The 24,855-nt window shown below is 46.2% G+C and overlaps 1 protein-coding gene across 5 annotated transcripts in view; it reads left to right on the forward strand.

Moving 5' to 3' along the window:
- EIF2AK4 (eukaryotic translation initiation factor 2 alpha kinase 4) overlaps positions 1 to 24,636 on the forward strand; it is a 119,499-nt gene extending 94,863 nt beyond the window's left edge. For 4 of the 5 annotated variants that reach the window (XM_062205609.1, XM_062205611.1, XM_062205613.1 and 1 more), the window contains 13 exons: positions 699 to 764; positions 2,802 to 2,972; positions 3,416 to 3,550; positions 8,923 to 9,030; positions 9,571 to 9,699; positions 11,247 to 11,333; positions 15,517 to 15,629; positions 19,268 to 19,326; positions 20,476 to 20,573; positions 22,077 to 22,145; positions 22,634 to 22,678; positions 23,755 to 23,873; positions 24,393 to 24,636. In XM_062205609.1, the coding sequence (XP_062061593.1) occupies positions 699 to 764; positions 2,802 to 2,972; positions 3,416 to 3,550; positions 8,923 to 9,030; positions 9,571 to 9,699; positions 11,247 to 11,333; positions 15,517 to 15,629; positions 19,268 to 19,326; positions 20,476 to 20,573; positions 22,077 to 22,145; positions 22,634 to 22,678; positions 23,755 to 23,873; positions 24,393 to 24,450 (1,257 nt within the window). In that variant the 3' untranslated portion in view covers positions 24,451 to 24,636. The other variant, XM_062205610.1, reaches the window with a different exon arrangement.
- Positions 24,637 to 24,855: the final 219 nt, after the last annotated feature.

Raw genomic sequence — 24,855 nt, forward strand, 5'->3', positions numbered from 1 at the left:
ATTTCTTTTCATGTTAAGTTTTATTTTCATAATAACTAAGAGGCATCTGCTGAATTCAGTAACTACCAGTGCCAGACGGTCTATGTTGAGGCCGAGTGAACAGTGGAAGTCCATAATGGCTTGTTGATCTTTGTACACCAAAAGGCTTCCCAAGTGTTTCTTCCATCCGGCAGCTGGACATCAAGGGCCCAGACTTTACCATTTGTTTCCTAGTGGTTCTCTCCTCCCCTGAAAGAGCTGCTGCTGTTGGCAGCGACAGATCCAGTATCAGGCCAGCCAGCCGCTGGCAGGGGTGGTGCAGGGGCTCTTTTTTGTTCATACCCCATGGCCACAGCCCATTTGCCAGCATGGGAAGAACTGAGAGGCTAGCTTTTACCAGGAGGATACAGGTCAGAATGACTCCCTGCCTGTGCAACAGAAATGCCTGGGGAGTGTGGATCTCCCCACCATTTAGCGAGGTTGACTTTCTTCCTTGTAATTCTCTGATGTCATAGTTTTTCTAAAATTAAAATAATGTTAATTATGATTTTATGTGAATCCAGAGGGGGAGGATTCTTAAATCACTGGATTAAATCTCTGCTTTCCAATTAGGAGCAGGTCTAAACTGAAGGATGCACTTGTGAGAATTAGCCCCTAAGTTGTACCTCATTCAGGGCCAATGTGCTGACGCTCATCGCTGCCTTTCCCTTCTGCCTTAGACAGAGAAGCTGACGAGGAGAGAAGTGGAAGCTAAATTTTGTAATCTGTCTTTGTCTTCTAACAGTGTAAGTACCTCCTGATGGTGTTATCACAGCCAGCTCTCTAATTCTGTGACACCAGGAAATGTCACCGAATTCTTGCCGCAGGAAAGTAGCAGCAGCCCTGCCGCCCGCAGGCAGTTCTCCCCCTGAGTGCTGGGTACCATGGCAACCTCTGGGCTCAGGAGAGGAGAAGAGGCTCTCCATGCTTCTGGATGCACTGTCCTCACTGCTCTTTCCTGACCACCAGACACTTGTCTCTCACACCCTTGTCAAGCCCGTGCTTGGCAGAGGCTCCCACAGAGCTGATCCAGTGCTCGTTGTCCCCTTCTGAAAAGGGATTGCACGGGACAGGGGCACCAAGCCCTGGGCGACCCCCACCCTCACCCCTGGGTCTCCCAGCTCCTCACAGTTGCATCATGGCTCTCGCTTTTCCGGGACATTTCCTACCCCTAAGTCTTCTGTTGATCCCATCAGCAATGAGAAACTCTCACCAGGTAAATAGATGGGTCGTATCCCCTCCTCGGGCATCAGCTCTGTCCCAGGAGTAACCCACACCTAACGGAGTAGCCGAACAGCAGAGGATAGAGGGAGTTGCTTACATTTTCTTAAATCTTTATATAGGAAGAGACATTTCTGATTTCCCAGATTCCTTCCAGTCCCAATGGGCCTGACACTCAGTTGCACGACCCTATGCTATAGTGATCGACAAAATTCCCACGTGTGATAGATGAAAATATGGCCACACACAGGTCTGGCAGGCTCTCTTAGTCTTTTGGATGCCCACAATATAGTGCCAGGGATATAAAAAGAAGCTGGGGAGTCCACATTTGGCATTAGCTTCTTAATTCTTTATTGGCTGTGCACAGCATCTCTCTGCCCTCAGCTCATTAAAACAACCTTCACGGGGTACACATCCACCACAGTTTAAAAAAATCAGCCAGCCTGCAGGTAGAGAAAGAAAGCCAGATAGGATTTCCCAAAATTGAACCAAGATAAATCTTTTTCATTTTTTAAATATTTATTTATTTATTTATTTGAAAGGTAGAGTTACAGAGAGGAAGAGACAGAGAGAAAGGTCTTCCATCCATCCATCCACTGGTTCACTCTCCAAATGGCCAGCTGCTCCACTTCCAATCCAGCTCCCAGCTAATGCACCTGGAAAAGCAGCAGAGGATGGATCAAATACCTGGGCCTCTACACCCATGTAGGAGACCCAGATGAAGCTCCTGGCTTCTGGCTTCGGCCTATCCAAGCCCTGACCGTTGTGGCCATTTGGGAAGTGAACCAGCCAATGGAAGACCTCTCTCTGTGTCTCTCCCTCTCTCTCTCTGCAACTCTACCTTTCAAATAAAAATAAATTGTTAAAAATTTACAATTTTTTTGTGACAATTTACAGTCATTATTTGGCTTAATAATTTTCACCTTAGCTCCTGTGCGTTTTCTTCCTGGCTGTGTGATCCCAGTCCTCTGCTCTGACTCCTGCTGTGTGCCAGGGACCACCTGACCACAGTGGAGCACCTCAGGCCACTGCCCTCTCCATGCAGATATGAGCGCGGTGGGGGAGAGCCAGGACGTGGGCTCCAGGTCTGACCAGAGGGCAGGAGACAGCATCCCAAGGCTGATAGGAATTATTCAAGCAAAGAGAGGAGAAAGAATGCCTGGCTAACTCATGAGTATTAGAACAAGTGAGACTTCGCCCCGCCGTCCCCTGCTTGTGTGTCTGTAGTACTGGGAATTCATGAGGCTGAGAACGATAAAGAGGAGCACCACCGGCCCGAGGACACATCACTGAGGCTGTGTGGTGCCTGCTTCGCTGGGGTCAGTGCGTGAACAAGGGGAACCGCATGTGTCTCCGACACTTCTGACAGGTGCGTTAGCGCTCTGAGGAGAGGCTGATCCTTCAGATGTGGCAGAGGCTAAAATCCCCTTTGACCCACAGTCCCCACGCCTGAAAGGCTACACACTGTGTGCCCTGTCCCCCGGCGTGTACAGAACACAAGGCCCAGGCAGCCTCCCTCCCTGCGGGGGCATGGCCACCCACTGGGCCTCTTTGCTTTCCAGCTGTGTCGACTCTACAAGTTTATTGAGCAGAAGGGAGACTTGCAAGACCTAATGCCGACAATCAACTCATTAATAAAACAGAAGACAGGTGTCTCCCAGTTGGTGAAATACGGCTTGAAAGAGCTGGAAGAGGTCGTCGGGCTGCTGAAGAAACTTGGCGTGAAGTTACAGGTTTGCAAAGCAACCGGTTGGCACTGGCAGTGCACATCTGTGGATTTAACAGTAGCACCAGAGGGAAATGGGTTGTGTTTCCTTAATGCTAGTAAGTGTTTTGTTTTCAAAAAAACAAAAAGGTACTTTCTCCATTTTGAGACATTTGACTCTGTGGTAATAATTTGGACTGAAATCATGATTTCTTTGCGAGCATGGCAATTCCTGGAGTATAGCAGTTCTTACGGGGTTAGTCTCAGAGAGGTGGCCATTCTAGAAGACAGCAGAGTTTGCTTTCTCGGCAGGCTACATACAGTTAAACAGACCTCGTGCAGAGCGTACTGCTTTGTTCATGCTAAATAAACCCTTCCAGTGCTCTTGATGAGAACAGTGTTTTCAGCACGTGAGCTGCACGTTCCAAACTGCAAACCCTTGACTCGGTGGTGTGGCTTCTCACTTCTCAGGTCTTCATCAACCTGGGCCTGGTGTACAAGGTGCAGCAGCACAACGGGATCATTTTCCAGTTTGTGGCATTCATCAGACGAAGACAGAGGGCTGTACCCGAAATCCTTGCTGCTGGTGGCAGATACGACCTGCTGGTGAGGCTCACCCTTCCTTCCTTGGTACTGGCTTAACCTGATTTCTCCCTCAGATTATTTTGAAATTTTTCAAACCTATACACACAAAAACATTGAACCTGTAGTATAAATGAATACCTCTATCTTTCAGCTAGGAACATAATGTAATGTGAACTATATTTGTAAGTTTTTTTTTTTAAGATTTATTTATTTTATTTGAAAGGCAGAGTTATAGAGAAGTAGAGGCAGAGGGAGAGAGGTCTTCCGTCCGCTGGTTCACTCCCCAAAGGGCTGCAACAACCGGAGCTGATCTGATCTAAAACCAGGAGCCTGGAGTTTCTTGCAGGTCTTCCACGTGGATGCAGGGGCCCAAGGACTTGGGCCATCTTCCGCTGCTTTCCCAGGCCATAGCAGAGAGCTAGATCAGAAGTGGAGCAGCCAGGACTTGAACCGGTGTCCATATGAGATGCTGGCACTGTAGGCAGTGGCTTTACCAGCTACGTTATAGCGCTGGCCCCTATTTGGAAGCTTTTACACTTAAAAAATTAGTAATTAGGGGTAAGTATTGCTGCGAGGTCGGCGCTGCGGCTCAGTAGTCTAATCCTCTGCCTGCAGCGCGGGCAACCCGGGTTCTAGTCCCGGTCGGGGTGCCGGATTCTGTCCCGGTTGCTCCTCTTTCAGTCCAGCTCTCTGCTATGGCCAGGGAGTGCAGTGGAGGATGGCCCAAGTGCTTGGGCCCTGCACCCGCGTGGGAGAACAGGAGAAACACCTGGCTCCTGGCTACAGATCAGCATGGTGCGCTGGCCACAGCACGCCGGCTGCAGCGGTCATTGGGGGGGTGAACCAACGGAAAAAGGAAGACCTTTCTCTCTGTCTCTCTCTCTCAGTGTCCACTCTGCCTGTCAAAAAAAAAAAAAAAAAAAAATTGTTGTGCTTGAGATACCTGCATCCCATATCGCAGTGCCAGTTTGAGTCTTGACTCATCTACTTCCAATACAGCTCCCTGATAATGCACCTGGGAAGGCAGCAGATGACAGCTAAGTACTTGGATCCCCACCACCCAAGTGGGAGACTGGATGGAATTCTTGTCTGCTGGCTTTGGCCTGGCCCAGCCCTATTAAGACCATTGGGGAGTGAAACATTGGATGGGAAATCTCCCCCCGCCCGCTTCTATGTAACTCTGACTTTCAAATAAACAATTTTGCTTTTCAAGTGAGCAAATAATTATTTTTAAAGATTTATTTATTTGAAAGAGTTACAGAGAGAGAGAGAAGAAGAAACAGAGAAAGTGATCTCCCGTCCACTGGTCCACGCCCAAAATGGCTGCAACATTTGGGACTGGGCAGACTGAAGCTAGGAGCCAGGAGCTTCTTCTAGGTCTCCCACATGGTTGGCAGGAGCCCAAGTACTTGGATCATCCTCTTCTGCTTTTCCCAGGTGCATTAGCAGGGAGCTGGATTGGAAGTGGAGCAGCCAGAGCACAAACCAGTGCCCATATGGGACGTCAGCATCATAGGTAGTGGCTTTATCCACTACACCACAGCACTGGCCTGTAAATAAATATTTTTAAGAGAGAAAAAAATTGCAATAGGTTTAAAGGAAATGGCAAAGATAGTACAGAGAGGTCTCATGTATCCTTTCCCAGTTTCTTCCAGTGTTTATACCCTATGTAATGGAAAAAAATACCAAAGCCAGCAAAGTAACATTGGTATAGTATATATGCATAGTTCTGTGTCATTTTCTTACACGTGTAGACTTCCATAACCACCACCACACAATCGGGATATGTACAGAGCTATTTTTCTCTTTGTTTGGTTTTAGATTTATTTAGGGGGCCAGCACTGTGGCTTAGTGGGTAAAGCTGCCGCCTGCAGTGCCAGCATACCATATGGTCACCGGTTCAAATCCTGGCTGCTCCACTTCTGATCCAGCTCTCTGCTATGGCCTGGGAAGGCAGTAGAAAAGGGCGTAAATCCTTGGGCCCCTGTACCCACATCGGAGACCTGGAAGAAGCTCCTGGCTCCTGGCTTCAGATCGGCGCAGCTCCGGCCATTGCGGCCAATTGGGGAGTGAACCAGCAGATGGAAGACCTTTCTCTCTCTGCCTCTCCTTCTTTTTCTGTGTAACTCTGCCTTTCAAATATAAAAAATAAATAAAAAAATTTAAAAAAGATTTATTTATTTATTTGAAAGGCAGAGTCAGAGTGAGCGAGAGAGAGAGAGAGAGAGGTCTTCCATCAGAGAGAGAGAGAGAGAGAGAGAGGTCTTCCATCTGCTGGTTCACTCCCTAGATGGCCGCAACGGCCAGAGCAGAGCTGTTCTGTCTGCAAAGATCTGCTGGAATCAACAGCTGATCAGTCCAAATGAAGCTTGGAACCCTCCCGTCCCTTTGGGTCCTTTCACCCCAGACCCTTTACAGTAGACTCTATCAATATTTCCACCCTAAACAATGCTCAACTTTTTGCTTTGAGTGTCAAAAAAAATTTAGAGAATTCAAAAGGGGAAGAAAGTATAAATGTATTTACCCAAAATTTCTGTTTCTGATGGGAAATACACTGTTATTTGAAATCCTATTCTATGGAAAAGGTGTGTGCCTTGCTTGATGCTTTTGAGACTTTTTCCTTTGTTTTTTTCATTTGAAATTAAATTATGGGGCCAGTGCTGTGGCACAGTGGGTTAACACCCCGGCCTGAAGCACCAGCATCCCATATGGGCGCCGGTTCAAGACCCGGCTGCTCCACTCCCTGTCCAGCTCTCTGCTGTGGCCTGGGAAAACAGTAGAAGATGGCCCAAGTCCTTGGGCCCCTGCACCCACGTGGGAGATCGGGAAGAAACTCCTGGCTTCGGATCATCTGGGAGTGAACCATCGGATAGAAGACCTCTCTCTCTCTCTCTCCTTCTCTTCTCTCTGTGTAACTCTTTCAAATAAATAAATCTAAAAAAAAAAGAAATTATGATGTTTTTGGCATGAATTTCTTTGGATAAACCCTATTTGAAGTTTACTTAGCTTTTTTTTTCTTTCCTTCTTTCTTTTCTTTCTTTTTTTTTTTTTTGTTTTTTTTTTTAAGACTTTTTTTTTTTTTTTTTTTTTGACAGGCAGAGTGGACAATGAGAGAGAGAGACAGAGAGAAAGGTCTTCCTTTTGCTGTTGGTTCACCCTCCAATGGCCGCCGCGGTTGGCACGCTGCGGCCGGCGCACCGCGCTCATCCGATGCAGGAGCCAGGGGCTTATCCTGGTCTCCCATGGGGTGCAGGGCCCAAGCACTTGGGCCATCCTCCACTGCACTCCCTGGCCACAGCAGAGAGCTGGCCTGGAAGAGGGGCAACCGGGACAGAATCCGGTGCCCCAACCGGGACTAGAACCCGGTGTGCCGGCGCCGCAAGGCAGAGGATTAGCCTAGTTAGCCACGGCGCCGGCTTGTTGTTGTTTCTAAAGATTTAATTTTTTCTTTGAAAGGCAGAGTTAAGAGGAGAGAGAGAGACAGAGAGATTCTCCATCCGCTGGTTCACTTCCAAAATTGCCACAATGGTCAGGGCTGGGCCAAGCTGAAGCTAGGAGCCCAGAGCGTCCTCTGGGTCTCCCACTTGGGTGGAGGGGCCCAAACACCTGGACCATCTTCTGCTGCTTAGGCAGAGACTAAACCTGCTAGGCCACAATGTCAGCCCTTGCTTAGCTTAGCTTCTTTCTTTCTTTCTTTTTTTTTTTTTTTAATTATTTATTTGAAAGGCAGAGAGAGAGGGAGATAGGTCTTCCAACACTGCTTCATTTCCCCAAATGGCTGCAATGGCCAGAGCTGGGCTCATCCGAAGCCAGGAGCCAGGAGCTTCTTCTGGATCTCCCAGGTACAGGTGGGCCATCTTCCACTGCTTTCCCAGGCCATAGCAGAGAGCTGGACCAGAAGTGGAGCAGCCAGGTCTCGAACTGGCACCTATATGGGATGCCGGCACTGTAGACAGCAGCTTTACCTGCTACACCACAGCGCTGGCCCCAGCTGCTTTCTTAAATCTGCTGGTTAATGTCATTTGCCAGTCTTGGGAATTTTTCAGGTGTTATTTCTTTGAATATTTTTTTCACACTCACCCTCTTTTTCCTCTCCTGCACTCCCATGATGCAAAAGTTAAATCTTCCGTGATGTCCCTGAGGTCCTGAGCCATTTTGCTTCATAGTCTCTTTTCTCTGTGTTAGTCATTTCTCTTGCTGTTTCTTCAGTTTCCCTAATTCTTCACTCTGTCATCTCCATCCTGCTGTTGAGCCCATCCAGTGAGTGTTTTCTTCAGTCTTTGGATTCCTTGCAAAGGCTTCCTATTTTTTTAACTTACCGCAAGCCTGCTGACAGTGCTTGTTGCTTTAAGGTCCTCGTCAGATCGTTCTTTTTTTTTTTATTTTTTTTGACAGGCAGAGTGGATAGTGAGAGAGAGAGAGACAGAGAGAAAGGTCTTCCTTTTTGCCGTTGGTTCACCCTCCAATGGCCGCTGCGGTGGGCGCATCTCGCTGATCCGAAGCCAGGAGCCAGGTGCTTCTCCTGGTCTCCCATGGGGTGCAGGGCCCAAGGACTTGGGCCATCCTCCACTGCCTTCCCGGGCCACAGCAGAGAGCTGGCCTGGAAGAGGGGCAACCGGGATAGAATCCGGCGCCCCAACCGGGACTAGAACCCGGTGTGCCGGTGCCGCAAGGCGGAAGATTAGCCTGTTAAGCCACAGCACCGGCCAAAGATTTATTTATTTATTTGAAATTCAGAGTTACACAGAGAGAGAGGAGATGCAGAGAGAGAGAGAGAGAGAGAGAGAGAGGTCTTCCAGCCGATGGTTCACTCCTCAATTGGCCGCAATGGCTGGAACTGCGCCGATCCGAAGCCAAGAGCCAGGAGCTTCTTCCGGGTCTCCCACGTGGCTGCAGGGGCCCAAGGACTTGGGCCATCTTCCACTGCTTTCCCAGGCCATAGCAGAGAGCTGGATTGGAAGAGGAGCAACCGGGACTAGAACGAGCGCACATATGGGATGCCGGCGCTTCAGGTCAGGGCATTAACCCACTACTCTACAGCGCCAGCCCCACTCGTCAGATCGTTCTCTCAGCGTGCTGTCTCTTGGTCTTCTTTCTTGTTTCCTTTTGAGATCTTGTCGGTTCTTAGCTGCACGATTCTCATTTGTGCCCTGGAATTTGCATGGTCGTGTTCACTTCTGTTTCTGCAGGCTGCAGGTGTGGGCACGGGGTGCCACCTTGCTGCTGTCGGATCAGGGTGAAGGTGCAGGTTCTTCACTCTGCTTCCATTGAGACCCCCAGGGCGGGAGGGGTGCCTTGTCACCCCTTGCCATGTGTTTCCTCTGATACTCAGCTTCTCCTATTATCCTAGTTCCCTCTCTGTTTCATAACCAGAACTGTTTGTCTCTCCACAGATCCCCCAGTTTAGAGGACCACAAGCGCTGGGGCCAGTGCCCACTGCCATCGGGGCCAGCATAGCTATTGACAAGATATCCGCTGCTGTCCTCAACATGGAGGAGCCTGTAAGTTGCAGCTGTGCTTTGAGGCGGGTTCCATTTCACGAGGGCTGCTTGTCTTCTGTAGCCATTCCCACGGAGCCCCAGAAGCGGCAGCCCAGACTCAGGGGCTGGGAAATGATCTTTCACATGGTCGATAAGCCCCAGACTTGCATTGCCGTCCTTACCCCGGCGGTCTGGCCAGGGAGCCTTGCCCAGGCCATCCTTCCCCCGCCTCCCTGTCGTCATCCATAGCGTACTGCGTGCATGGGAGACGTCCTAGCGGTTCACAGACTCTTACCAAAGCTCCTTGTTCAGAAATCCTACTGTGCTCCTCAAAGCCGGAAATGGTTCTTTTCCCCTGGTGTCTCAGGCATGATTCGTTTTTCCAGCGGAAAAGAATATCTTCCTGATAGCTCAGAGAAGTTGGAATAATTTCTGTATTAAAAGACCAAGGTTTTTGACTGTGTCATGTTTTCACGATGTCATTTTGGAGCAAAGCCTTCTGCAGAACACCTGTCTGCCCTGCTCCCTCCTCTCAGTGCAGTCTCTCCGTTTCTGACCCAGGCTACCATAAGCTCTTGTGACCTCCTGGTTGTCAGTGTTGGCCAGATGTCCATGTCCAGGGCCATCCACCTAACTCAGAAACTCTGGACAGCAGGAATCACAGCAGAAATCATGTACGACTGGTCACAGGTAATGGGATAAAAATGCCGTGAGTGAAGTGCGGATGGTCGTGACTTCCCTGAGAAATCCTCCCGTACACCCCCGCCTTCTGTCACACTCTCTTTATCTCTGTGGTTGTAGTCCCTTCCTGTATTCATTTCTGAGTGCTGCCGTAACAAATTGCCACACACTTAGCTGCAGAACGTTGACCCTTTGTTTCTGTGAGGGATTGGTTCCGGGACCCCCACACATACCAAAATCCATGGATGCTCAAGTTCCTTTTAGAAAACGGCAATTTTCTAAATCCTCTCCACTTCCTCCTGTGCGGTTGAAATCATCTCTAGATTACTTATAACACCTAGTAGGTGTAGATGCTATTTAAGTACGTGTTACCCTGAAAGAGTGTGTACACTCACAGTACACGCACTTCAGTACACAGCCCTCGTGGGCCCAACTGCATCTTCAAACCATGGGTAGTTGAACCCGTGGATACGGAACTCACAGGGGCAAAGGGCCGACTCTGTTATCGCACATCTCTGGCAGTCGGGTGTCCGGAGGCAGTGTCACTGGGTTAACATCTCAGTGTCAGCAGGGCACACTCCTGCTGGGCGCTCCGGAAGCTGCTTCCTCGCCTCGTCCAGCCCTTGAGGCCTCCACAGTCCTTGCCTCACGGCCCCTTCCTCCGGCTGCACACCCAGCAGGGAAGCATCTCCTCTCTCTCTCTGGCCTGTGCTCTCCTCCATCTTCTCTCTCTCTCTGACTGGTCTGCCTGGCAGCCTCTGACAGCTGCCTGTGGTGACCCTGGGCCCTGGCAGATCATCCTGGGACCAAGAGGCGGCCGTCTGCTGGGCCATCATGCAGCCTGCCGCGCTTCCCAAGATGCTGTGTGACTCGGGGGGGGGGGGGGGGGGGCCACTTTGTATCCTCAGACTCCGCTCCTCACGCAGGCCGTCACCGCCCTCCTTCCTGCTTCTGTAGCTGCTGCTGTCCGTCATGTGTGTACAACATCAAATCTGCATCAGAAATGCTGAGTGTCTGCTCGGAGTCATTTGGCAGAGCAGAGATTCTCCCGCTGGTCCCTGTCCTCACACCAGAGGGAGAGGTGCCCTGCCTTGCAGGCTACAGGGCCGCTGTCGCTGTCGCTGTCGCTGTCGGGGTGGCCCCGCAGGCGTCTCTGTACTCGTCTGCTGCGTGCTTCCCTTCTGCTGCTCACCGTCCACTGTTTCTTTTCTTTCCTGTGCTTTCCTCAAAGGCTTCTTCCCTGTGTGTGTGTGTGTGTGCGTGCTCACGCACGTGTGCACATATATTGTGTAACTGTTAGCAACTTCGTTGAGACTAGAAGTTTTTGAGAACCTCTTCCTGGGGTCCCGACTGCTTTTGTCCTTGGCCCCTTAGGACAACCATGAACAGAGGGAAAATAGAAGAGGTCTTGCTTCTCCTTGGAACTCAGTGCTCTTCTGGTTTAATGTTCACATCCCATGAAGCCAGCATACCCAGTAATTCACATTAAAAACACCATTACAACCAGCTTGCTCCAGGTGCCTGTGTCCATCTCACACACTGTTCATTTGTTTCAGTCCCAGGAGGAATTACAGGAGTACTGCAGACATCATGAAATCACCTGTGTGGCCCTTGTCTCGGATAAAGAAGGCAGCCATGTCAAGGTAACCATGACAACGGGACGTTTCATACAGCCCAGCATCCAGGTTTCCCCGTGGGGCACCCTGAAGCCCCAAGGCCAGGCCCAGTGTGGGGGGGCAGGGGAGGGTGACATCAGTCCCTTCAGCTGCAGACTTCTTCCTGGACAGCATGTATAAAATAAAGCAGAGAGACTGAACCTAAGCACCTTCCTTAGACCTCGCACCAAAGCTGTGGCTGTTCCTGTGCTTCTGCTTTGTTCTCTGTCCATCTTCAAAAATAAGAGGAACAGGTAGGGCTGATACCTGCTGGCCTATTCTCCGGCTACTTCCTAACAAGTTTTACCTGGTTGCATTATTACCTCATAACCTTACTTCTCATTTTTATGAAGAAAGATAATCAACAATATTTTCCAACCTTTCCCCCTGTTTTGGTCTTAAGCCTTTGTCTGGTTTTGATATTAGGTAACGGCCTCCTACAATGACATGGAAGTGTCCTCTCCCTTCCTATGTTCCCGTAAGATTTTGTGTACCATTACTATCAGAATTCTATCCTGATGTACTTGGTAGAATTCACCAGAAAAGCCACCTGGGCCTAGATGTGGAGCTGTTCAATTTGCCTCTTTCTTCTAGTATAAGGCTGGGTAATTTGTGTTTTTCCCAGAATTCTTTTTCTAGTTTCTTCAGGTAGAATTCTAGGGTGAGGATTGACAAACTACAGTTTGGGCCAAATCCAGCCCACAGCCTATTTTGCACAATCCATGAGCTAGGGATAATGTTTATATTTTGTTAAAAATGGGAGGAGACTGGTTAGGACACCTGCATCCCATATCACAGTGCCTGGGTTCCATTCCAGGCTCTGCATATGATTCCAGCTTCCTGCTAATGCACACCCTGGGAGGCAACAACAAGTGACGGCTCAAGTGCTTGTGTCCCTGCCACCCACATCGAAGACCAAGTTGAATTCCTAGCTCCTAGCTTCAGACTGGCCCAGTCCCACCTTTTGTGGGCATTTGGGGAGTGAACTGCTGGAGATGCGTACACATGCTCTCTCTCGCTCGTGCTCTCTCTTCCTTCCTGCACTCTTTGCCTCTCAAACACAAAGAATGTTTGACAGACTGTATGTAGCCCACAAAGCTTAAAATATTTACTATCTGGCCCTTTACAAAAAAAAAAAAAAATCGGCCAGCGCTGCAGCTCAATAGGCTAATCCTCCGCCTTGCGGCGCCGGCACACCAGGTTCTAGTCCCGGTCGGGGCGCCAGATTCTGTCCCGGTTGCCCCTCTTCCAGGCCAGCTCTCTGCTGTGGCCCGGGAGTGCAGTGGAGGATGGCCCAAGTGCTTGGGCCCTGCACCCGCATGGGAGACCAGGAGAAGCACCTGGCTCCTGCATTCGGATCAGCACGATGCACCAGCCGCAGCGCTCTGGCCGTAGCGGCCGTTAGGGGGTGAACCAATGGAAAAGGAAGACCTTTCTCTCTCTCTCTCTCTCTCACTGTCCACTCTGCCTGTCAAAAAAAAAAAAAAATTGCTGACACCTTGTTTAGAGCACTAACCTTAGATTTCCTTCTTTCCTAAATGTAAGGACCCAGTGCTATAAATTTCACTCTAAGTATTGCACTAATTGTGTCCCACACATTTATGTGGGTAGTACTTGCATTTTCATTCAGTTCTGAACATTTTCTAATTTACTCCATGTTTCCTTCTTTGAACCATGGATTATTTAGAAATATTCGGTTTCGTTTCCAAATATCCAGGTATTTTCCAGGTATCTTTCTTTATTAATTTCTAGTTTAATTCCATTGTAGCCAAAGAACTTACTCTGTATGATTCAGTCCTTTTAATTTTATTGAGACATGTTTTTAAAGTCCAAAATATGGTCTATTATTGTGCATGTTTTGTGTACAATTGGAAGTTAAATATATTCTGTATCGTTAGGGAGGAGTGTTCAAGAAATATCAATTAAGTCATGTTAGGTGATAACATTGTCTGGGTCTCTATGTTTTTAATTTTAATTTGATAGACATACACATATACACACATGAGCATGTGCACAGACAGACAGAGATCCCCATTCACTGGGTCACTCCCCAGGTCCCCACAATGGCTGGAGCTGGGCCAGGCTGAAGCTGGGAGCTGAGAACTCAATTCAGGTCTCCCATGTGAGTAGCAAGGTTCCGGTGCTGGAACCATCACCTGCTCCTTCCGAGGGTCTGCATTAGCAGGAAACTGGAATCAGGGTTGGATCCAGAATCTGAATCCAGGAACTCTGACGTGGGCATCCCAAGAGCATCTCAACCAAAATGTATCTGTCTGCATAGCCTACTGTATCCTCCCTGATTATGTTGCCAACTCGTCCTGTTACTGAGAAGTGTTGAAAACTCCAGCTATATAGTGGATTCATCCAGTCCTATCAATTTGTGCTTCTTGTATTTTGAAGCAATTATTGAATAAATATGTGTTTAGGAGCTTATGTCTTCTTGATGAATTGTCCTCATCATTTGAAATATCTTTTTTTAATCCCTGTAATATTTCATGTTCTGAAATCTTTGGTTAGTGTTTACATTGTTTATCATTTTCCATCCTTTTTATGTCTAACCTTTTGGTCCTGTATTTAAGGTAGATTTCTTAATGACAGTTACTTGTTATATTTTGCTTTTTCATTCACTCTGACAACCTCTGCCTTTTATTAAAATTTTATTTATTTCTTTATTTTGAGAGCGAGAATGAGCTTGCTCTCATCTACTAGTTCACTTCCTAACAATGCAATGGCCTGGGCTGAGCCAGGCCAAAGCCAGAAGCCTAAAACTCCATCTGGGTCTCCCACAAGGGTGGCAGGGACCCAAGCGCTTAGGCCATCTTCTGTTGCCTCCCAGGCACATTAGCAGGAAGCTGGATTGGAAGTAGAGCAGCTGAGACTCAAACTGGCACTCATTTGGGATGCCAGTGTTACACAGGGTGGCTTGACCTTGGTGACACAACGCCAGCCCCCAGATTTTATTCTACTATCATTTCCTTCTGCCTAAAGGACTTCTCTTTACTCGTTCTTACAGCGAAGCCCTACTGGTAATGAATTCTTAGTTGGTCTGAAAAGTTTTTATTTCACCTTTTTTAAAAAGGCTTATTTGTTTATTTTATGTATTTAAATGGCAGAGTGACAGATCTTCCATCCACTAGTTCACTCCTCAAATGTCCACAATAGCCAGGGCTGGGCCAGGCTGACACCAGGAGGCAGGAGCTCCATCTGGCCTCTCATATGTACGGCAGGGACCCAAGTACTTGAGCCATCACCACTACCTCCTAGGAGGCTGGCTTAGAGGCTCAATCCCAGATATTCCAATATGAGATGCAGGGGGCTGGCACTGGTGGCGAGATGGGTTGAGCTGCTGCCTGCAATGCCAGCATCCCATATGGGCTCTGGTTCTAGCTGCAGCTATACCACTTCTAATCCAGCTTAGCTCCCTGCTAATGGCCTGGGAAGGAATCGGAAGATGGCCTAAGTACTTGGGTCCCCGCCTCCCACGTGGGAGGCTAGGATGAAGTTCCTGGCTCCTGCCTTCTGAGTGGCCCATACCCCACTATTGTGGCCATTTGAAAGTGAACCAGCAGATGGAAGAACTCTACTGTCTTTCAATCTATGTCTCCCTCTCTCTGTTATTCTCTCAAATAAATCTTTTTTTAAAAAGTAGGATGACAGGACTTGGTTTGGAGAGAGGGAGGAGTTACAGATAATGGTGGGGCCTGAGACACCTCGTGGCTGAGTGCATGTTTAAAGGGGAAGACCATGTGACTGAATCAGAGGAGATGGCAGCTGGGTCATCTTGCCCCTGCTCTTTTTGTTCCCTAATTCTATCATCTGTGATCAACGAGTCTAGAACCAGGGTTGCTCAGCTGCAATGCTGAGTGGCTTAGCCACTGTGGCAAATGCCCATCTCTTGGCAGCAATATTTCTGAAGTTTTGGGTGAGATAATTCTTTGTTGTGGAGTTCCCTTGTGCACTGTTTTGCAGAACCCCTGGACTTGACACACTAGATGCCAATAGCACCTCCACTGTTGTAACATCCAAAATTGTCCCCAAATGTTGCCCAGCATCCCCTGGAGAGCAGTGCCACCCCGTTTACTGCTGACGGAGTCGTCTTACGGCGGTGCTGTGAGCCAGCCTTGTTGCTTTGGAAACCTCCGAGTGATGGGTCTGTTTCGTTCTTTTAAAGGTGAAGTCTTTTGAGAAGGAAAGGCAAACAGAGAAGCGCGTGCTGGAGTCTGACCTTGTGGACCATGTGGTGCACAAACTGAGGACTAAAGTCAGTGACGAAAGGAATATCAGGTAACTTATGAGCTGAAGCCCGGAAAACTGCCGCAGTGACCTCTGTAAACCTGCGTAAACTGATTTTAAAAGTCAGTGTTTTCCTTTTGGAAGATAAACGTCAGGATCACTTTTGACAAGCTATTCTGTTGCTTCCGAATTACTCAGTCAACAGTTTAATTATATGACCCTTGTATAGGATTAATCATATCTTGCTTTCCACACTTGTTCTTTATAACTGAATTCGTCTGTTTTTGTGACGCTGTGCCAGAATACCTGAGGATGAGTGCTTATTAAGAGAAGAAGTCCATTTTGTTCACAGTTTAGGAGGCTGAGAAGTCCAAGATTGGACAGCTCCAAGTGTTCGGCCTTTGGTGAGGGTCCCTTTGGCTGTGTCAGAGAACAGAAAGGGAAACAGCCACATGCACAAGAGGCCAAGAATGGGGAGTCACCGCACGCCACCACAGCCCACTCTCATGGGACTGACTCACAAGCTCAGCATCAGTCCCTCCCAAGGTGGTGCCCCTATGTCCCCATCACCCTCCATGAGGACCCACCTCTTAGGATCCCACCAGCTCTCAACATTGCCACGCTGAGGACCAAGCTTCTGGCACACGAACCTTTGGGGTCCCACACACTCAGGCCATAGCAATGCCATTTCCAGGAATATTTCATCATTTTTAAAAGGCCTGAGAAGCCAAAATCTTCCTTCCATGTCCGATTCAGTCTGCTAATCAGTGAATTCCAATGAGATGTTGTCCATTTAATTTGAAAAATACAGTATGTGGGGCTGGCGCTGTGGCACACTAGGTTAATCCTCCACCTGCAGCACTGGCATCCCATATGGGTGCCGGGTTCTAGTCCTGGTTGCTCCTCTTCCAGTCCAGCTCTCTGCTGTGGCTCAGGAGTGCAGTGGAGGATGGCCCAAGTCCTTGGGCCCCTGCACCCGCATGGGAGACCAGGAGGAGGCACCTGGCTCCTGGCTTCGGATCGGCGCAGCTCTGGCCATTGCAGCCATTTGGGGAGTGAACCAACGGAAACAAGACCCTTCTCTCTGTCTCTCTCTCACTGTCTGTAACTCTGTCAAATAAATAAATAAAAATCTTTAAAATATTAAATTAAAAAAAAGATACAGTATGTTCTGGGAAAAGAGTTCATATACTCATGCTAGGAGTATAAACTGGCACTATTTGAGGATCCCAAAGAACTGTTGTTTTTTGGGTTATAGCTATCAATATTTTGTGTGTTGGAAATTAAAGCTTAAACTTTTATTTAAAGATGTATTTATTTATTTGACAGAGTTATAGAGAGGAAGAGAGAGAGAGAGAGATCTTCCATCTGCTGGTTCACTTCCCAAGTGGCCACAACAGTCATGGGTGGGCCAGACCAAAGCCAGCCAGGAACTTCTTCTGGATCTTCTACATGGGTGGCAGAGGCCCAAACACTTAGGCCATCCTCCACTGCTTTTGCAGGCACATTAGCAGGAAGCTGGATCTGAAATAGAACAGCCCGGACTCAAACTGGCACCCACATCAGATGCCAGCGTCACAAGTGGTAGCTTTACCGACTACGCCATAAGGCCAGCTCCAAATGTAAACATTTTTAAAATGCTAATTTCCTTTAAAATAACGCCATTATCTACTACATAACATATTTGTAATAGAAAATAACTGCATTTTGAAAATGAAATTAGTAAGAAAAGTAAAATTGTTCTTCATATTTGCAAATTGCTTTACTGCATTTTAAAATTTTGTAGTCTCTTTAATACTTGATAGAAGAAACAATTCTCATATCTAATAGCTTCTGCATTCAATCAGCTATGATATCAGAAATCATGTAGTCTCTGCAAAACTCTTATTACACGTTTGTGAGAGGGTGAAAGTGAATAGGAAAATTAACATCTTGGGATTATTAGAAAAACATTTTTATTCTGTAGGCCCCTTTTAAGGCCTGCAAGGTCCCTGAACCACACTTTGAGGACTTCTCATTTCCAGTTATCAAAATATGCATTGGTAGACCACTGTTTGAATTATGACAAATATAGTCAAATACTGTGCCTTTAAAAATGATGAATCTAGAAAAGTTGAGTTTATTGATGTGGGAAGATGTCCACAAATAGGCTAACATCCCATTTTTAGTTTAGCCAAATATATGACTTATACATTAAAAGATATCCGTAAAACTGTACTAAATATTTAACTGTAATTATTTCTGATTGCTAGAATGATAAGGAGATCTTAACTTTCCTCATTAAGCTTCTCTGTGTATTTGCGACTCTTGTCTGTGTTTACTTTTCTAATGAGAAAGCATCTACTCCTTCTCTGGCTTGTATCAGTGGTTCTCATCCAGTGATTTTACTCCCCAGGGGAAACCTGCTAACACTTGGAACCATGTTTGGTTGTCACAGCTGAAAGGCTCCGCTCTTGTCTTGTGGAGGCCAAACACTGGCCAGTGCACAGGACTGACCCTGGCCCCCACCCCCCAGTCCTGCCAACAAAGGACCATCTGGCCCAAAATGTCAGTCATGCCAAGATAGAGATCCTGGTTTACACAAAATAAACCTTGCCTTCTTCCTACCTTGCCTTTTGCACTTAGCTTCAATCAGTCCACCATGAGGCTTTCTTAAATGTTCTGAGGCCACCAGCTATTATAATTACAGATCCAGAGCAGACAGGTTAGAAAAGAAAACAAAAATTAGCCAACAAATAATGGTGTGTGGGGGTGAACATTATTAAGACGCCTCAAGGGCTAGATGGGATTTAGTTTTAGCAGGAAAGTTTTATGAAAATCTTTCACCTGTGCAAATGATTATTTCCGTTTTGCCAAGACTACTGTGTCTCTCAGAGGCTATAAATTAATTCACAGCATTTGAAGGAACATTCGGAAAGCTTTTGATAAAACAATCCTTGACTAAGTGTTCTGCGGGTGATTGCCAAGGCCACAGCCGTCATGAATGGGGGCAAGTGCTGTGGCTAACACCTGCTGGTATTCTGAGGCGCATGAAAATGCCCATTGCATTTTTTTTTTTTAAGATTTATTTATTTATTTGAAAGGCAGTTACAGAGAGACAAAGACACAGGGAGAGAGGTCTTCCATCCACTGGTTCACTCCCCAAATGGCAGCAACAGCTGGAGCTGGGCCAATCTGAAGCCAGAAGCCAGGAGCTTCTTCCAGGTCTCCCATGCGGGTACAGGGGCCCAAGGACTTGGGCCACCTATTGTTTTTCTAGGCCATAGCAGAGAGCTGGATCGGAATTGGAGCAGCCGGGACTCGAACTGGCACCCATATGGGATGCTGGCAATGCAGGCAGCAGCTTTCCTGCTACACCACAGCACTGGCCCCTATACCTATTACATTTCATGGAAATCAGCTTCTTGTGTTGAGCAAGGATTTCAAACCCACTTGAATAGCTCAGAGGATTTTCTTTGGACATTTGTTAACTCAAAATGACATCCTGTGTAATTTTTTCCTTGCTTTTGACCAAAACCATAACTAAGTGCAAATTTCTGTTGTTTTTCCTCCCACTAATAACCAAGAGGCAGAAGTTTTTCTATTTAATTTAAAATGTGGCTTACTATACATGTAGCTCGCTGTAAGTTATCTGTGTTGCTTTTGCCCTATTGACTGATTTCTAATTATTTTTGTTTGCTTGTTTTTAGAGAAGTTTCCGATAATCTTGCAGTGCAAAATCTGAAGGGGTCATTTTCTAATGCTTCAGGTATAATTACTAATTATAATCGAACATGCTTGTGTGTTTGCTCTATGATATTGGCAAACTCTTTGTGACACTGGAAACAATTTTCAAAATGACACATAGGCCACAAATTGTGCCACCTAGAATTCATCCCTGTGCTATGAAACTCACACCCTAGAAGATAATAGAATGAAAGGAGTGGCGACTTCTGACTGTGGCGTATCTCCACCTCACTGTTTACCTTCTACAAGTGGTTTCATCCTCTGTTGACTCAGTTTATTGTATAGATAAAATGTGGATAATTTGCCAAGAAACTGTTCCCATAAAAAGGATAAAAAAGTACTTTGAAATCCCTTGAAGAAAACATTATATCATCAGGCCTCTATGTCAGTGGAGTCTGCCTCTATATATTCAACCAACCTAGAATTGAAAACATTCGGGGGAAAAACTTTGCATGTGTACTAATCATGCAGACTTTTCTTTCCTGACAGTGTAAGGACAATTTACCCAGCTAGCACTTACCGTGTATTAGGTATTATGAATAATGCAGCAATGACTTAAAGCAGACAAGAATGTGCGCAGCTTATATGCAAGTGCTGCACCATTTTACAGAAAGAGACTTGCACATCAGCAGATGTTGCCAACTGTGGGGTTCCTGGCCCCGGCACCCCGACACTGAGGAGTAACTGTGTACACTGCTTTGACGGGAGCCCAGAGGAACAGTGGTGATAGACAGCGCCTTCAATGTCATCACCTCGGTCATCCTCACTGACGAAGTGTTCCAGCTTAGACCATGAGAAGACATATTTGGCTTTTATCAGAATTGGGTCTTCCCCATTCATTTCTGTTAGCCTTGACTGTCATGAGATTTCAAATACCTAGAGGAATTCAAAGAAGGATCACAGGGAGGGAGACACTGAGTTTGGTTTTCCAAAGTTCATCAGGCTTTGGTGCCTCATGTGGCCTGACCTTCACCTTCATCACCCCAATACCCACCTGAGGAGAGAAGCATCACAATTGCTTGTATTGAGGTTCTGGGCGTCTCCTGCTCTGGTGCAGGTAGTTGCAGATAGAAAACAGGATGCCCATTAATAAACTAGCTAGCTGTCTCTTAGCAGTGTGATACAGAAAGTTAAACCAGATAAAGCCATAAATTCTGAAACTCTGTCTTAGGTTTGTTTGAAATCCATGGAGCAACAGTTATTCCCATTGTGAGCGTAATGGCCCCGGAGAAACTGTCAGCCAGCACCAGGAGGCGGTATGAGACTCAGGTATGCCGGGTCGGCTTCCTCAGGTGAGCCACAGAGGAGGAAACGGACTAGGAGGAAATAACCCTGGAATTCCTGGGAAATATTTCTCTTTGTTTTTGTTCTAAGTATCTTGTGATCAAAACTTTGATCACAAGACTCGAGGCAGGTTTCTCAGACATGCCCTGGTATCTGGTATCTGCTATATGCCTGATGCTGTACTCAGGGCTATGCAAAACATAAATGAGCTTATAACCTCAGAAGTAAAATACTTGATTTTTACCCAGATGTAGTATTGTAGTATTAGATAAATAGAAAAATAGAAATACGAGTTAAATATAGTGAATATGAGCATCAGAGTGTACCTTGGAAATGTAGGAAAGGGAATATTAAGAGATTAGATATTATTTTAATGAGAAATATAATTAGACTGGAATACAAATGATCAAGTACCTCATTTTTGTAAATTCCCCTAGCTGTTTCTCGGGATTTGAGTAGAAACCCATTTTTCTTGTTTTCCTACTGTCTTCATCATTTACTATATTTCAATTCCATGTTCTCATTGCTGTCACCTTCTTTTTCCTATTTTCATTTTATTAGAAAGGCAGAGCAACAAAGAAAAAGAGACAAAAAGAGATCTTCCATCCACTGCCTCACTCCCCCAAATGCCCACCACAGAGAGGGCTGGGCCAGGCGAGACTGAAGCCAGCAGCCCAGCACTCCATTTGCATCTCCCATGTGGGTGGCAGGAACCCTGGTATTTGAGCCGTCACCCATTGCCTGCCAAGCTGCGCATTACCAGGAAGCTGGATCAGAAGCAAAGGAGCCAAGACTCATACTAGGGACTGATGTGGAACAGAGGTGCCCCAAGCAGCCACTTAATCAGTGAGCCAGCGGCTGGCTCAGTTGTAGTGCAGTGCATTAAGCCAGTGCCTGCATTGCTACAATCCCACATGGGCACTGGCTAGAGTCCCGACTGCTTGGCTTCCAATCCAGCTCCCTGCTAATGCACCTGGGAGAGCAGCAGAAGGTGGCCCAAAGACTTGGACCTCTGTATCCATGCAGGAGACCCAGATGTAGTTCCAGGCTCTTGGCTTCAGCCTGTCCCAACCCTAATCATTGCAGCATTTGGGAATGAACCAGTGGAGGTAAGCACACACTCACTCACTCTCCCTCTTTCTGTAATTCTACCTTTCAAGTAAGTAAATAAATCTTGCCCTAAAATTTAGTTTAATATTAAAATCTGCTTCCACATGTACTATTTCATTGCTCTGAGCCTTTATTAGGAATTATCTCAAAACTAAAAAGAAATTAGCAACAATAAGAATTATTAAATGATCACAAAAGATTCTACCATTTCCCTTGAAATTCCAGTGGCTGGACACTCCTCTCTCTGAGGTAGATTAAGTACCTGGAATCCTCTCTAGGCTTTGGCTCATCACCCTGTAGTTGTTTTCTGGGACAGGAAATGAGGTGGCTGGAAAGATGATTTGGATTACCATGTTCTGAATTTCATTTTCTTCTTAGGTGCAAACCCGACTTCAGACCTCCCTTGCCAACTTACATCAGAAGAGCAGTGAAATCGAGATTCTGGCCGTAAGTCGCTTTCTTTAGCATCTTAAGACGGGTTCTGTCCATCCTCAAAGTAGCTGCCTCTGAGTTCAGAGCTTTTTTTTTTTTTACTGAGTGTCAACAGTATTTGGATACAGACCTTTTTGTCACTGATGTGAACCATGTATGATCTAAACCTGCAAAGAATGGGGAGAAATCTGAAGGGATTTTTTATGAAAACCAAAATTATCACTTTCTCCATATCTCAAGCCTTTGCCTTACTAATCCTACATGTAGCAATGTCAAACCCTTAGAGTGCGGTGTGTGGGACAGGGAGGGGTTCCCACTGCTTACCTGTCATGGCACTCAGTCCTCACGCTGCAGTCCAGCCGAGGCCATGCTGGTTTACAGCACGGTAGCATCCCAAACCCTGCCAGCCCTGTCATGCTGCCCCATCCAAAGCTACACATAGTCACAAGTCCATGCATGCTGCCTGGTCGCCTCACAGATGATGTGCATTTGTGTGTTAACAGGTGGATCTACCCAAAGAAACAATTTTACAGTTTTTAACATTAGAGGTAAGCAATACAAACTCTTGCACTGTGGCCTCTGCTATGAGCTTGCCAAGTCAAATTGAAAATGGTATTAGATTTCCTTAGTGGTAGTATTTTCCTGGCAGCTCCAGGAATTTAGAAATTTGTTCCTTTTTCTGACATAAATATCCCCAAATCCTCTGTTGACAGAATCATACTTTTTCTAGTGGCTTTTTAATATCAGAAATAATTACCTTCACCTTAACAAATGCATGCTACTTTTGCCGTGTGTCAGGTTTGGCAGGCCTTGTACGCATTCTACAAACATTAACTCATTTCATCAGAACCACCCCAGAGGCAGGTATTGACATTATTTCCATATTACAGATAAATGGGACCATTTGGGAAAGAAACCCAAGGTCACCCAGCTCACAAGGAGCAGAGCCAGGATTTGCACCCAGGCAGACTGGCAGTCTGTGCCCTTGATCACTATGCTGCGCTCTCATCCCTGCTAGGGAAGTTCGTCTGTAGACTGGAACAACACAGAACATCTTTCATAAAAATTAAAATTAATTTAGGTCCTTTCTAAATTTATTTCTTTGTTACAGGTACATTTAAGGAAACTTGAAAAAGTCCATGGAAAAATAAAATTGAAAAATAAATTAGTGCAAAAGATTTTGCAATCCATGCTGTTTTCTCATAATATGCATTTTCCATGAACCTTCTGAAGATCCTTCCTGCCTTTACCATCAAATAACCTAAATTACAACTTTCGAAATTTTAAAGCATACACCATCATACTGGCCATTTACTTACAGTCCAGTCACATGACCGCATTGTACACAAAGTAAGCAGCAGGCCGAAGTCAAGTGGTCTGAAGTCACACTAGCACACGCGGGCTGCGGCCTTGTTAACCAGGCCCTAACTGGACACCTGCAGTCTTGTTTCAGGGAAAACTTGTGCTTCAAAGGCAGAACCCCAGCAGCCACCCAGCGGTTCTGTCTCCCTATAGCTGATGCTTCTGGCTACCCGGGGGGAATGGCAATGATGTTTCCTTAGTGATTCAGAAAAATCCAGTTATAACCCAAGTGCCCTATTGTTGTCTTTTTTTTTTTTCCTAGTGGGATGCTGATGAACAGGCATTTAACACAACTGTGAAGCAGCTGCTATCACGCCTACCGAAGCAAAGATACCTCAAATTGGTTTGTGATGAAATTTATAACATCAAAGTAGAAAAAAAGTAAGTTATCACTTAGGCATAGTAGGTTTCACATGGCTAAAACTCAAAGAGGGGATTCAGAGTGACGCACATTGTGTCTTTTGAGGTTTGATGGCTAATAAGCTGTTGTTAGAACTGCAACTGGCAAACCAGTAAACCTTGCGCAGACTGTGACTCACAGTCACGATCTTGTCTTAACAACACCCTGGGTTCCAGGAGCAGCTATCCCACTGTGGTTCACCCACAGAACTCACTTCTAGAAATGTTAAATGAAAGAAAATAACTGTAACTCCTTTGATTTTGTGCCTTCCTGTCAACATGCCAATCATTCGTGTTTCCAACTATTTAAAAGGCTGTGTGGAAGCCTGTGAGGCAACTGCTGTCTCCATACACACAACCTTACACTGCAGACCCTTGTTTACACAGTTTTTTAGTGAGTAGCTCCCTGTCTGGATTAAATTAACCTCCTACAGTTAAGTCTGCTCTTTGCCCATTAAATTGAGTCTGTCTTTATAATCTCCCTTTTCCCTTCTTTTGCAGGGTGTCTGTGCTATTTCTGTATAGCTATAGAGATGACTACTACAGAATCTTATTTTAACCTGGAAGAACTGTCATTACATTGTTCAAAGACAGGGGCTTACACTGGAATACTGGAATGTTGTACATTCATTATAATTTTAAGTTTAAATTCTAAGGAGCTGTCCTACAAAGTTGAGTTTTGTCAGCTTTTCATGTGTAATATATTATAAATTTATCTTTTGGATACAATAAAAGCTTTCATATATCTGCTGCTTGTTAACTGCAAATCTATTAACACTGAAGTTTTTATGGAGCTAGGACACACACACACACACAAAAACACAGCCATGTTCTTTCCAACTAAGCACTTGAAAATGTCCAACCTAATGGGCATAGAAAACCAAAAATCAGTGTTACCTTGAAGTCTTTATTCTTAATGATTTTATCTTTAGCCCATGAAAGAACATGACTTTTTAGAAAACTG

This window comes from Lepus europaeus, chromosome 11 (assembly GCF_033115175.1).
Source record: "Lepus europaeus isolate LE1 chromosome 11, mLepTim1.pri, whole genome shotgun sequence".
In the NCBI taxonomy this organism is placed as follows: domain Eukaryota; kingdom Metazoa; phylum Chordata; class Mammalia; order Lagomorpha; family Leporidae; genus Lepus; species Lepus europaeus.